This window comes from Pipistrellus kuhlii, unplaced genomic scaffold (assembly GCF_014108245.1).
Source record: "Pipistrellus kuhlii isolate mPipKuh1 unplaced genomic scaffold, mPipKuh1.p scaffold_m20_p_11, whole genome shotgun sequence".
In the NCBI taxonomy this organism is placed as follows: Eukaryota; Metazoa; Chordata; class Mammalia; order Chiroptera; family Vespertilionidae; genus Pipistrellus; species Pipistrellus kuhlii.
The window spans coordinates 49,115,056-49,129,174 of NW_023425416.1; the positions used below are offsets into that span (position 1 = coordinate 49,115,056).

A 14,119-nucleotide genomic window follows, 5' to 3' on the forward strand; every position below is an offset into this window, starting at 1 on the left:
TATTGGATTGAGACTAGGTAGTTACAAAAGTCAGATCATTGCTGTTGAGCAATTAGCACCCAAGGCTATTTTACTGTGGCTGCTCGAGGCATCGCGAGAGTAATGGAAACGGAGCCTGGCCTCCCTTGGAGGCCCTCGGTGGTTGTTATGCTCCGTTTCAGGGTAGGATGATGTATTCATCTGGAAATGTGGTTTCCTAATAGCATCGTGGTTTTGGAAGCCTTTCCCTTCACACATAGGACAGCTCATTAAACAAGCACATGCAATGGCCTTCAAGAAATCAGCACTGAATATTAATAGCAGAGTATTAAATAATAGATTGCAGGTGACAAGTGATACATAACTATAAACAGTGAACTAGGGCTGCTGCTCTCGGTGTGTTTTGGAGAGAGAAGGACCAGCAAAGCTTGAAGGTCAAGGCGTGAGCGTGTTGCCCTCATACTTTCTCCCTTCAAAACAGCTACACGGTTGAGCGTCCCGAACCTTTTCCCAGTGGGTGGGACTAGTGTTTGCCGTTTGGCAGTGCTCAGCTTTTCATAATGGAAGCAGTTTTTTTGTTTGTTTGTTTGTTTGTTTGTTTTTTAACACATTTTATATTGCGGATCAGAGTGATTCTTTACGGAAAGATACCTTTGAAAATATTTTTTTATTACTAATGTAAGCCCTATCCAGGCCACCAATTGATGTGTCTCTCTCACATCGGTGCCTCTCTCTCTCTCTCTCTCTCTCTCTCTTTCTCTCTCTTTCTCTCTCTTTCTCTCTCTCTCTACTCCCCACCCTCCCTTCCATTCTCTTTAAAAAATCAATGGAAAGATATCCTCAGGTGAGGATTCACAACAACAACAAAAAGAAAGATAAACTCAATTTCTGTGGTGTTGACATTTTAGGGTCAATGAGCTTCCAGTCTGAGTTATTCTGTATTTTTTCTGTGTTTCCAGGTCGACCCGGTTCCCCTCAGCTTCTCCCCGAAGGGCAGCGGGGACAGGGCCCCGTCTTCTGTGCATCCTCCTCCCGGAAGAGCCATGGAGAGGCCGCCGGGCGCCAACGGAGCCGTCCTCTCCCTCCTGTCCCTCCTCCTGCATCTCGCCAGCGCCTCTGACATCCCGCTCTCAGGTACGGTGACGGCGCAGCCCCGGCTCTCTGGGGTCTGATCTCAAGTAGGACACGTCTAGATCAAGGAGGCGTTTTTGACCCTATTCCTGTGTATGTCCCATCACCCGGTCAGAATCTGCCCTGGTGTTCCTCAGTGTTGGCCTGGCTTGCACTACGCTGCCCAACGCCATTCCTTCCCGGCAGGGCTTTGTGCCTCCCAGCAGACGTGGCCTGTGACAGTGGTCGGCAAACTCATTCGTCCACAGAGCCAAATAGCAACAGGACAACGACTGAACTTTCTTTGGAGAGCCACATTTTTTAAACTTAAACTTCTTCTAATGCCACTTCTTCAAAATAGACTCGGCCAGGCCGTGGTATTTTGTGGAAGAGCCATACCTAAGGGGCCAAAGAGCCGCACGTGGCTTGAGAGCTGCAGTTTGCCGACCACGGGCCTATGAGAACGTAAGCTAAAGATTGGGAGGTATTTTGTCTTATAAAATGATCTCAAATATGACTAACAGCTGCTCTTTTATACATTCAGGTTAGTTTATTTTAGGGACAAGTATAATTTAGAAATTACTGGTACCCAACCAATCATAACAAAAAAAAAGGAAACGAATACACTTGGTATTCTTTTTTTAAAAAAATGATTATATATTTAGGAATGAAAAATGGGATTGGAAAGTATTAAGCAGCCATTTTTATTGCGCGTACATCCGCACATCCGATGGCGCCCACTGCCCACTGCAGCTGCAGGCACCTGTCCTGTGAGTTTACAGCAAGAGTGTAGTCAGTGGGTTTATGGAAGTTTATATCTTGGCATATTTTAGTAGAATGAACGCAGATCTAAAAAATCATAAATCTATTAAGTTAGAGTAATTAAAAACCCCAAAACAATGTGTCTGTAACCAGTCAGTAGGTCCGGACGGCCTGTTAGCACTTGAGCCAGTTAAGCACAGACAGGATTCCTACTGAACCCTGTATGAGTGTTTATTCCAATCCTGCCGGCAGCATGGGAGAGCAGAAGGTTGTTCACAAACATCTGCTCTGCCCTCACCTCCCTCAAAGCCGGGTGTTAATATTGGGTAGAAGGACAAAGATAGCCTGGGAAGTAGGCAAAGGGTAGGCTAAATGGGCAGATAACAGGTAATGGGGGCTGGGGATCTTCAAAGGGCTTAGTAACATGCAAGGGCTGGGGCCCTCCAAAGGGCTGCGGCTCTGGTTTAATCTTTCCATGGTAACGGGCAGCTCCCTGTGAGGAGGACAGGCTGCATTTCCAGGTGAGCTCCCAGGTCCCCCCTGCAGCCCCAGCCAGGTGAGAACGTGTCTTCTTCAATCAGAACAAACCAATCCCCGTTCACAGAGCAGGACTGATGTTTCTTACCATTATAGCTGGGCCCAGTATTCTATTTCTGCCCGTACCATCTGCAAATGCAACGTATGTGGCAGTATGTTAGCTCCAGGGTAGAGATTGGGGGACATCCTCTTGTGTGATAAGCGGATGAGACATAAGAAGACCCTGGAGAAGTTACTGAGATGTTTCGTCCATAACGTTCAAGGGTCATCCGCCTGGAACTGAGAGCTATAACCAGTGAGGCTGGGGCTCCTTAGACTCTCCGCGTTGGGGCGGGCTCCAGGTGATCCTTGTCTGGGGAATTGGTCTGCGCTCAGCAAGTCGGATACGCAGGTGCCAGCCCTTAGAAAATCCCGACAGTCCCACTGAGACCAACTGACCAGGTTAGCTACTGTGCTGGAAACCGCTTTCTGAGGCTTCCTTAAGTTATTGGACATCGTATGCTGGCGGCAGCCTGTACCGGAGCCCTCCACCCCCTATGAGAGTCCCTTCCCCACTCTGCAGACATGTTTCCATGTTCCTAATTAAGGAACCCCACTGACCCACTCCGCAGACGTGCAGATTCGAGGTTCTCTGAGGCGAGGTGCAATCTGCTGGCTCTCACACACCGGACGCCAGCCTCGCTGCAGAAACAGCGCCGGGAAGGGCCTGCAGAACTCCGTCCTCTGTGGGTTCCTGGGCTTTGAGTCGCAAGGCCTCACTGGGAGGGAGGTTCTCCGTGATCCTCGAGGGAAAGGAGCGAACCTCACACTTGCCCCAGGGCCGTTCCTGACCCGCAGTCCCCCTCCTCTCTGAGAACAGCCGCTCCCTCTCCCTCTCTCCTCCTCTGTCTCCGTCCGCACTGCTCATTTTCATTCCCGGTGTCTCAGCTACTTGTGCGTTCTCGGGCCGCACGGCCCTTCGACAACAATTGTTATAAAATATTAATGGCTTGTGAATATTACCCGTTTATTTCCGGACTCTGGAGCGAATGAAACGGAGGCAGGTATTCAAATAGGGTGTCAGCACATCTGGTGTCTGTGTAATTGGCCTAATTATGGAGGAAGGATTTATAACGCAGAATATCTATTCTTATAAACACCCCAAGGTGGTGAGCCCCGCTCCCTGAGTAATTAGTGATGCGGAGACTTTACAACCTTGGCAAATTTAGGAGAGAATAACGCTCTCACAAACAAGTTGTTCACAAGCCATTAGCTGCTGTCTCAGGGACCGCGGCTATTGTGCACCGTCCCTCAACATTGATAACGGTAGTAACATTTGAATAACACGAATATGCATTCAGCTCAAGACCTGTGTGACTTAGACATAGCATTAACCAGAAACAAGGCAAATGTCCGTGCCCATACGGATGTTATTGAAGAATTTATCAGTTCCCAGTGGATAAAGCCTGAACCTGAGCTAATGGCCCTCAGTGAGTGAAACACAATTATCAGATTCATTAGGCACAAGTAAATAAAATGGAATTTTAAAATTGGAAGTGGCATGGAGTTATTGTTCTAAGCCAGTGGTCGGCAAACTCATTCATCAACAGAGCCAAATATCAACAGTACAGCGATTGAAATTTCTTTGGAGAGCTGAAAACTGACTTGTGGGCATGGGCCATGAAGTTTCAATTGCATTGTACAATACGTGCGTGCCCACAAGCTGTATTTTGTGGAAGAGCCACACTCCAGGGGCCAAAGAGCCGCATGTGGCTCGCGAGCCAGTTTGCTGACCACGGTTCTAGGCTGAGCGTCCATCATAGGTCCACCTAGTACCTCTCCGGTCCCAGAGGCACATCGGGCAGTCTGTGGTCAGACCTTTCACGGTAACACCGCCTGGCATTGCTGCTTTTCGTGACACAAACAGGTGCCTTATGTCACAAAAGCACCGGGGGTAGATGGTGTCGCCCTGACGGAGATCCAGGTGTTGGCAGCCAGCTGGGCCAGCAGGCAGGGTGTTCTGCACAACCCTCTACTCTCAGTAAAACCAAACCAAACCAAAGTTTTGCTTAAGACTCTCTTGTGCAGCCCGGCTGGCATCGCTCAGTGGCTGAGCATTGACCTATGAACCAGGAGGTCACGGTTCAATTCCTGGTCAGGGCACCACATGCCTAGATTGTGGGCTGGATCTCCCAGTAGGGGGTCAGCAGGAGGCAGCCGGGCAATGATTCTCTCTCATCATGGGTGTTTCTCTTTCTTCTCTCTCTCCCTTCCTCTGTGAAATCAATAAAAAATAATTTTTAAAAAAGATTGTCCTTGTTGAAGCGATTAACATGCTAATTGCTCTTATTAAATGTCCGTCTTGAGCACATTCTTCTTCATAATCTGTGGCTGAGTGGGGTTCTGCCTCTGACCACAGCCCAGGTGGTCCCGCTTCTTCACCGAGTCATGGTGTGAGCACCGTTTTTACTCCAAAGACCACGGCAGACCGAGTTGCGCAAGTGGGTATGTGGCAGGTGTTGCTCCCCGTGGATCCGTGGGCCCGGTCACGTCAAGGCGGACAGCTGACAGTATGTGTTGCCATTGATAAAACCACAAATCGATAGCCTCCCCTCAGAGCCTGACAGCTTCCCGCCGGTCAGATCAGTGAGGATATTGACAAAAGTGAATTTTGAATCCTGTGGAATGAGATGTATCAGGATTGGCAGGTGGTTGTCACTCAGGGAACCAATACTTTTTCCAAAGGGTTATTGTGTGATGTTATAAGATCGTGCATGATAAAAAGAATCCGCAGATCAGACATTTTACTGCAACAGAGTATGAACAGTTTATGGCCATGGTTTCAGACTCCACATTGCAATGAAGAAACTGCCACTCCGCTGGCTGATGTGGCTCCGTGGATAGAGCTTCAGCCCATGGATTGCAGGGTCCAGGGGCATTACCTCGCTCCGTTGTAGGCTCAATCCCGGCCCTGGTGAAGGTGTGTGTAGGAGGCAACCCATCGATGTGTCTCTCTCACATAGATGCTTCTTTCTCTGCCTCTCCCCCTCCTTTCCACTTTCTCTAAAAATCCTTGGAAAAATATCCTTGGGTGAGGATTAGCAAACAAACACATTTGTATTAATTTGTATTAAATGTTAAAAAAAAAAAAAAGGCAAAGAAAAGAAAGAAACTGCCACTTGTTGAGTTGGTGAACTCTCTAGGGCACCATCCACAGTCTCCAGATGGGACTGGAAAATGTCTTATCTCCTCAGGGACAGACCTGTGTGAGGCTGGGTTTTCTTATCTTTATTATCTTCTTCTTTAAAAAAAAAAATACATTTTTACTGATTTCAGAGAGAAAGGGAAAGGGAGGGAGAGATAGAAGCATCAAACCCGCAACCTGGGCATGTGCCCTGACCAGGAATCCAACCAAGACCTCCTGGTTCCTAGGTAGACACTCAACCACTGAGCCACACCTGCTGAGCTATTTTCTTCCTTTTTTCTTGAGATCTTAAAGCAAGACAGTTTCAGCAACAGATTTGCTGCAGACATAGATGAGAACCTACGTCTCTCAGGATATAAAGAGGTTTGCAGCAAAATGAAGCAATGCCAGGTCTCTTATTCTATTCTGTGTTTTTTGTTTTTATAAAACATGTTATTTATTTCAACCTGTGATGGGATTATTGTTAATGGACTAATACACATTTTAAGGATTTTTAGTTCTGATTTCTAATAAAGTGGAACATGAAGCAGTGAAACCGAGGGCGCACAGGGGAAGCCCGTCTCATCCTGTTATGTCCACCTGTTCAGACCTTTTTCTCGTCAACACAGATAGCAGGTGACAGCGTCTCTATGGCAACTAGCTCACCTCACCACTGTTTTCACCATTCAGTTCAACAGGTTCCGACCATCACGAAGCAGTCCAAGGAGCAAGTCGCCTTTCCCTTCGATGAATATTTTCAAATCGAGTGTGAGGCCAAAGGCAATCCGGAGCCACGGTGAGTATCCTCCCGCCTGCGGCTGTGAGGTATGGAACCCCCTTTCCTTCCGCTTCCTGGTTCATAGCAGCCGCCCCCTTTCTGTAACCTCACCTGGGGGAGGGGAGAGACAAGAATGTTCTCTTTCCTGGGGTCGCTGACCCCGTTCTCGAGAACCCCACCCTCATGACCTCATCCTTTCCCACCGCCCAGCCTCTGGCCCCATCACACTGGGGACTGAGCTTCAGGACAGGGATTTAGGGAAATGTACACATCAGTCCACAGCAGCCTGTCAGATATCTCCTATGATAGCCCATTCAACATATTTTTCATCAGAAATTAAATGTCCTGTCATTTCTGTGCATTGGTGTATACATACTTTTTGGACACGGTATCATTTTTCCAGGTCATTAAGCTGAGTTTTCGTTACAGATTTACGTGGACGAAAGACGGCAAGCCCTTTGACTTCTCCGACCCTCGGATCATTGCCTCTAACAACTCGGGAACCTTCCGGATCCCAAACGAGGGGCAGATAGCTCACTTCCAAGGGAAATACCGCTGCTTCGCTTCCAACAAGCTGGGAGTGGCGATGTCGGAAGAAATAGAATTCATAGTTCCCAGTGAGTATGACAGAGGGGATTTAGAGACGTTTTTGTCACGGGTGAGGTAGGCGGTGTTCTGGGCTCTGATGAAACAACACACCGTTCATCTAATCAGCGCACTGTGCCTGATGCCTTTTTCCTAAGGGGAATTCTCTTCCGGGTCTCTTCCACATTGACAACCTTGCAAGCAATGGGAGGTCGCTGCACTCCCATCAGTGACCTTGTGTCTAATTTGGGGAAACATAGTGGATCTCTTGCCTTGTGATGAGAACCGAGCTGCGTATGGTATTAGTCAGGGTCAGCGAGTTATGCTGCAGTAACAAGTCATCCCCAAGCGGGGTTCACACAGATCATTCCTAAATCACGTGGTTCGTGATGGGTCTGGCAGATGTCAGTCAGAGCAGCTGTTCTGTTCCCTACATGGACGACTCATCCCCGTGTTGTGGCTGCAGCACGTGACCCTGGGTCAGCAGGTTAGGGTCTGGGACAGAGAGCATGAAAATTTGCTTTCAACGAGAAGTCACCCAGGTAACTTCTAGTGGGGAGATGTCTCAGAGCAAATCCTAAAGCTCACCTAACATCACCAGGGGAGTCCCTCAGAAGAATGCTTAGCAGTCATACCTGCCATAAACAGTAGTCATGGAAACTGCAAGTGACTTACTATGGAGGGGGTCATTGGTCAATAATTACCACCACAACGAAGACTTCATCACTGCCGTGCTCATGCGATCTCTGCTGACCCACCATTACAATTGGCTGTCTTCCCTGACCTTAAAGGGGGCAGGGTCATGAGATTCTAACAAAGGCTCCCAGGATACATTCTTACCTAGAACCCTGTCATCAGCTGCCATGGGGCAGTTTCTCCTTATGGAACTCTATGCTTGAAGAGCTCAAGAACAGAGAATAGCTCACAGAACATGGCAGAGGAATAGGCCCGCACTTCTAAATCACACATCATGAACAACACGTGGGCCTTGCTCCGAAAGCCAGGGCGGGGACCGGATTGAAATGATTGCGGAGGGGAGAACAGCTAGATCCATGTAAACTCTGCATGTTACCTGTGCATGTTAATATTTACAGAGTAATTACTCTACAAGTACAGGAAAAAAAGAATGATTCTCAAACCATGTGGTGGGGGGAGGAGGAAGAAAAAGAAAGAGAAAATATAAAGTGAAATGAGCAGGCATTTTAAAAACTAAAAATAAATTCAGGTATATATCACTGATTAACAATAAAAGCAAACGGTTAATAAATGCTCCGGTTAATAAAAAGCCACGAGCCATTTACAACGTAACACACCTAAAGCGTACGGACGCAGAATCGTTAAACTGCAAGGCGGAGATGATAGCCCGGCTAAATGCTGTGCCGGCGAAAGCAGGTGTGGCTAAGTTAACGCCAGGCACCACCAACCTTCCGTTAAAAAGGCTTCCCGAGGTTAGTTCGCTAAGGTACATGTTAAACTATGCAAAGAAAACAACATAACTGCATGGAGAAACAGACAACTCCGTCATCACCGATGCCAGGCACGTAGGAGGTTTCACAAGCCAGCCCATGACCACAGTACATTTCGCCTCGTCTTTTCATTTTTTTGGGGAACTCGAGCAGAAAAATCATCCATGCCAGGCACGTAGTAGGTTTCACAACCCAGCCAGTGGCCACAGTACAGAACGGTCGCTAGCCAAAATAGCACGCTTTCTCGATATTTGGTGATTTCCTAGCTAGGAAGTAGAGATGACCTTATGCAATTAAGTTAGAAATCAATAATGAAAAGAAATCTAGAAAAGCCTTACACCTTTGCACAAGAATAACCGTATTTCTGAGTACTTCCTAAGTCAGAGGAGCGCGGGCAAAGGTCCTGGAATGCATTCTGAAGTGACAGTGGCGGAGATTCTGCCCCGAGACAATTGCGGTAGTGATGTCAGCTTCTCAGGGGTCATTGTGTTGAGATGAAAATGACCGCGCTAGCTTGAGGTAACAGCAAAGTCACGGGAAGGAGAGTGAAGGGGAGAATAATGTAGACACCGAAAGTCAGTGCAACAGAGAGGCATGAGAACTTTAGCTGAAAGGTGTACATGGGTATGAAAATCACCGTCAAAGATTTACACAGATGGGGAAAATATCAGTTTAATGGATTGAAAGACTGGGAAAGCCGAACTGTTGATTCTCCATGAATTGATCTACAGGACAACGGAACACAAGTCTCTGCTGGATGCTTTGGTTTGTCTGTCTGTGTGTGGAGTTCGTCTGACCTATTGATTCAAGGATGTGAGGGGCAGAGGGGCTCCTGGGTGGAGTCTCTTGACTAAGGACAAGTCGGGGTGCATGGCCCCGTGGGAAGACTGTGTCACTAGGTCGCATGGCGGAGTGCAGGTCGTGGAACTACACGGAGAACTGGGAAACAAACCCACGCAGCTCCAAAAAAGGTATGGAAGAGCCAGCCCGATTCCCTTTCCTTCTGGTTTTGAGATGGAACACTGTGAAACGCTGACAATCCATGCAGAAAACCTCTCTTTGGAGCCCTCTCTCCCCTCCTGGAGCAGCTTCCTTCCCAGGGGATTAAAGACTGTGGAAGAGTATTTTGAACAATATTCCTGACATCAGAGTCAAGAGGCTTTCTTCAACAAGATGTGCTAAAGCTCCACACACTGGGAAACCCAGGAGTCCAGTCACAGCCGGACAAATAAATACATCTTACCTAAGAATAGACAAGTATGTAAATTGACCATACCTCCACTACGCCCACAGCCAATCAGAGTGAGTATGCAAATTAACCCAACAATTATGGTGGGTTAATTTGCATATCCAGGTGCAGAGTGGCTGGGAGGGGTGGGATGCCTGCTCTGAGGGGAAGGGGGGTGGCGGAGGGCGCTACAGGAGCCTTGCTCCCGACAGAAGTGAGGACTTGTTGGCTCCTTGGCAGCTGGGAGTGAAGCCAGAGGAAGGCAGGCCTTATTCTTGCATGAATATCGTGCAATAGGCCTCTAGTTGTAGTATAATCAGACAAAAATTCAGCCCTACAGTGAAGAATGAGGAGCCTTTGGAATATGTTGAACACCTAGACACTATGATCTCATTTATGGGAGTTCAAACATATATCAAAATGGAATATTGTTTAGGGGTATCATTTTGTGTGAAACTTGTAGTGCAAACATGTAGTGAAAAACAAGCAAAATAAAATGCAGGGGAGTGACGATATCTCCTGGAATGAGGGGGGGACAGCAGAGAGGTTGTGGCAAGATTATGGTTTTTGGGTAAGGCGTGGCTGCTGAAAGAGTGTTCGTGGTATCACTTTCCTTCTCGTTATCACTTACGCTTGCTTTACAAAGGGCCCTTTTGTGTACATGAACTGGATAAGCACACAGGTTGCCGATTTGTCGGAATTAGCATTACTGAGCTGGTGGGTGAAACTTGGTAGCATAGTCATGGGCAGAGCAGTGACACATAAACTTGGAAATGACCTTGGGAGTTTGGGTTTGAAGTGACACTCAGTCGCAAGCGTTAATGAATTCTGGATCAGAAATTATCGCCATGGAAATTGTGGTTGAGGATGATAAAACTAGATGGATCCTCTATCTATCCATCTATTTTCCATCTATCTGCCCACCTATCATTCATCTGAAATCAGTTAGCAGAAATAAGATGAGAAAGAGAGAGGCAGAGAGAGGTTATTAAAAATCCCTTTAGAAGACACGGCATTGGCTGGTCCCTACCCTGAATTCTGATGGTTGCTATGGAAACACAAAGGCAAAAGCAGCAGCTAGACCTGGTGCAGAAAGAGAAAGGGCGCATTCTCGCCCGCGATTCTCCATGAAAGGATTCCACAGAAGTGCTCTCTGGCTCTCGAAGCTGCCGGAGCCCAGATCTGAACAATGTGGGGACATTTTGGCCAGAACCCTCTGGCAGGGTCGTGAAGAGCCGCGGTCGGAGCTGAGCTGAGTGGTGGGTAATTGCTTTGCATTTCTGCTGCTCAGAAGAGGGAAAAACAAATTAGTTTCTGATGCATCTTGTTCCGTCTCCTCTGAAATGACTTCATCACCTGTCTGCGTCCTGTGATCGTTGGTGTTTTGAAGAGGACCCCAGGCCCAGCTCCCAGGGGATTCCAACATCAGAGACCAGGCGGGGCTTTCCACTCCTTCATCCCTGAGTCTGTCCCTAAGCGGCAGAGATTGGGTTCCTTTGATAGTAACGGGGTCATTGTGACTCGAGTGTTATCACGTATCTCTCTCATGTTTTAAAGTTTTCATCCATCCCCTCCAAGGCCTTAGCCAGCTAAGTTCCAACGCGAGCACATTAGCCGGAAATCCCATTGTTGTCCCTACAACTGGAAACCTTTCTACACAGTGATTCTGGCCCCTTCCCGCCTTCTCTGGGGAAGTTAACCCCAAATAGTCACAGACATCACAGAAGCTCATGAGGGAGGAGAGAGCCTCCTGCCCCGTGGCCTGTGTGTCTGCCCTCATGATGGGGTGGACATTGCAGGGGGATGGGGAGAGCACCCCTGAGCGAGACCCACTACATGTCTGGTGATTTTTGTTGTTGTCAATCCTCACCCAAGGATATTATTTTTCCATTGAAAATTTTTTTAGAGAGAGTGGAAGGAAGAAGGACAGAGAGAAACATCGATGTGAGAGAAACACATTGATTGGTTGCCCCATGCATTCCATGACCAGGGCCCAGGCCGGGGAGGAGCCTGCAACTTAAGGAACATGCCCTTGACTGGAATCGAACCCGGGATCCTTTGGATCCTTAGGCCGATGCTCTGTCTACTAAGCCAGACCTTTAAGTGCCAGCTCTGTTTTATATTTTTAATTATATTTTATTGATTTTGTACAGAGAGGAAGGGAGGGAGATAGAGAGTTAGAAACATTGATGAGAGAGAGTCATCAATCAGCTGCCTCCTGCACACCCCCTACTGGGGATATGCCCGCAACCAAGGTACATGCCCTTGACCGAAATCGAACCCGGGACCCTTCCGTCCCCAAGCCGACGCTCTATCCATTGAGCCAAACCGGTCTCAGCAGTCAGCACTGTTTTAATGTACTATGTGGAGCGGTTTCTTTACACTCTGACCACACCAATGGGTGAGGGGTCGGTGCGGTGCCATTTTATGAACAGGAGCACATTAAGGTGCTGGTAGGGCTGGGTGTCCTGCGGCTCTCGGCTCTGGGGTTGGGGGTTCCAAGCCTTTGTCCAGGGAGCATCCCGGGTCAGGGCCAGACTCTCCGAGGCCGCAGGAATGAGGCTGTTCGGCGTGATGACAGACGGTTCCGCTGGAATGAGCCGGCAAGCCGGAGCCCAGGAGAAAAACGAGTGTTTATACGTGCGCTCCAGACAGTGTTGCCTGTGTCCCAACTCGGCCTGGCTGATGCCTGTCACCAGAGAAACACAACCAGCCCATGTCCCCGGGGAGGGTTACTTTTACATGGAGGAGCCACGCCTTCCTCGGGATAAAGCCGACGTCCTGCCCGCTGATGGGTTCTGGTAACGAAGTTCCTCTGCGCAGGCGGCAGCCGGCATCACCCTCCTGAAACTGCTTCAAAGTGAAACAGTCAGACCTAAACAATAACCCCAAACCACCAACAAAGGAATGTCCTTTGTCATACCGATTGTCAGACCTTACATTATCCCTCATGCAAATAGTCCCCCTTCCCTCCAGATACTGATGTCACCTTTGGCCAGAAGCTGTCCCGGAGACTTCTGCCCCGGAATAAAAGGTTTGGTGGGCTTGCACTTTTCATTTCTCTTTGTGTTTTATGATCGGTGCCTTGGAAGCTAGTTGAATCGCACTATTGACATCTCCAAAATTGGAGCACTATAACCGAGGTTTGATTAACGCAGGGTCCCTGGCTGTGCACTCTGAGGGAGTGGTCAGGTGTCTGAGTGCTCTGAGGGGATTCTGTAATGAGGGCTTTCTGTATCTTATTAGTCTGCTTTGCAGTGGGCGTCTCCTGAGCAGTGAGCATTCCGCTGGGTCTGTGGCCTCTGTGTGTTACAGTCAGAACTGCTGGCTGTTTGCATTTCTGGACCTGGATTTCCCTCCCTCGGCCGCCCCTTGTGTCTGAGGATAAGCAGATCCCATGACTCCCCGGTGACCCTGTGACCTTCAGCGCCACGCACGCTGGGCATCAGCCTGGGAACACTGAGCGAGGGGCGGGGATGTGGAGCTCAGGGAGGGACAGTCTGGAAGTCAAGAGCTGGCCTCAGAGAGCTGGACTTCCTGCCCAGGGACCCGCTGGCACCTGCTCAGCCAGAGCTGCCGCCCACAGGTAGGTGGCGCTGTTACTCCCCGCAGCGCCTGAGCCTGGGGGTGACTGAGCGGGCTTCTGCCTTTGACCTGTGATGGGGATGGAGTGCTACCGGGAGCAGAAGCAGGATCCCCGGTGGCTGCCATTCCAGGTGCCTGCCCAGGCTGCGGGGAGACAAGTGCTGGAATGAGGCAACCGGGAAGGAACCCGCCTTCCCAAGTGGCCAAGGCCAAGGAGTAGGACCTGCCCCCTGAGGCGCGCTGGGGAAGGTCCTGGCTGTGAGACAGAAGCGGTTCAGGCAGCTGGTATTACTTGTGTCGCTGGAAGTTCACATTAACAATGTCTGGAAATGGCTTTTTATTCCAGATGTTCCGAAATTCCCCAAAGAGAAGATCGAGCCCCTGGAAGTGGAGGAAGGAGACCCCCTGGTCCTGCCCTGCAACCCGCCCATGGGGCTGCCCCCGTTGCACATCTACTGGATGAACATCGGTGAGTGAGTCCGGCCAGCCCATGCATGTCAGTGACACCCTGGAGCCGAAGATCAAAACAATAATAGCAGGTTACCGCTGTGGAGTCAAACACAATGAGAGACTATCGCCTAGAGTTTGCTCCAAGTTTTAAGCACACACTTAGGGGTGTCCGTGAAAACACCAGAAAACCGCCAAACAGATCCCCTGTCACATCTGAAGAGCATGCAGGCCAGTGACAGGAGGAGGGGCGTCTGTGAGGAAGGTCCTCCCTGTGTCCACAGCCTGCCTACCTCTGACAGCCCCACCCACTCACCTCTGACAGCTCCACCCACTCACCTGTGACAGCTCCACCCACTCACCTCTGACAGCTCCACCCACTCACCTGTGACAGCTCCACCCACTCAGCTCTGACAGCTCCACCCACTCAGCTCTGACAGCTCCACCCACTCACCTGTGACAGCTCCACCCACTCAGCT

At 49.2% G+C, this 14,119-nt stretch overlaps 1 protein-coding gene across 9 annotated transcripts in view; it reads left to right on the plus strand.

The window, feature by feature from the left end:
* Positions 1–938: 938 nt before the first annotated feature.
* CHL1 (cell adhesion molecule L1 like) overlaps positions 939–14,119 on the plus strand; it is a 46,547-nt gene continuing 33,366 nt past the window's right edge. For all 9 annotated transcript variants that reach the window (XR_006741176.1, XM_036432101.2, XM_045579506.1 and 6 more), the window contains exons 1-4: positions 939–1,113; positions 6,242–6,347; positions 6,759–6,946; positions 13,540–13,662. Coding sequence is in view for 8 of the 9 variants with exons in the window: in XM_036432101.2 (XP_036287994.1) it covers positions 1,023–1,113; positions 6,242–6,347; positions 6,759–6,946; positions 13,540–13,662 (508 nt within the window). In the remaining variant the exon portion in view is untranslated. The remainder of the gene's footprint in view (positions 1,114–6,241; positions 6,348–6,758; positions 6,947–13,539; positions 13,663–14,119) is intronic.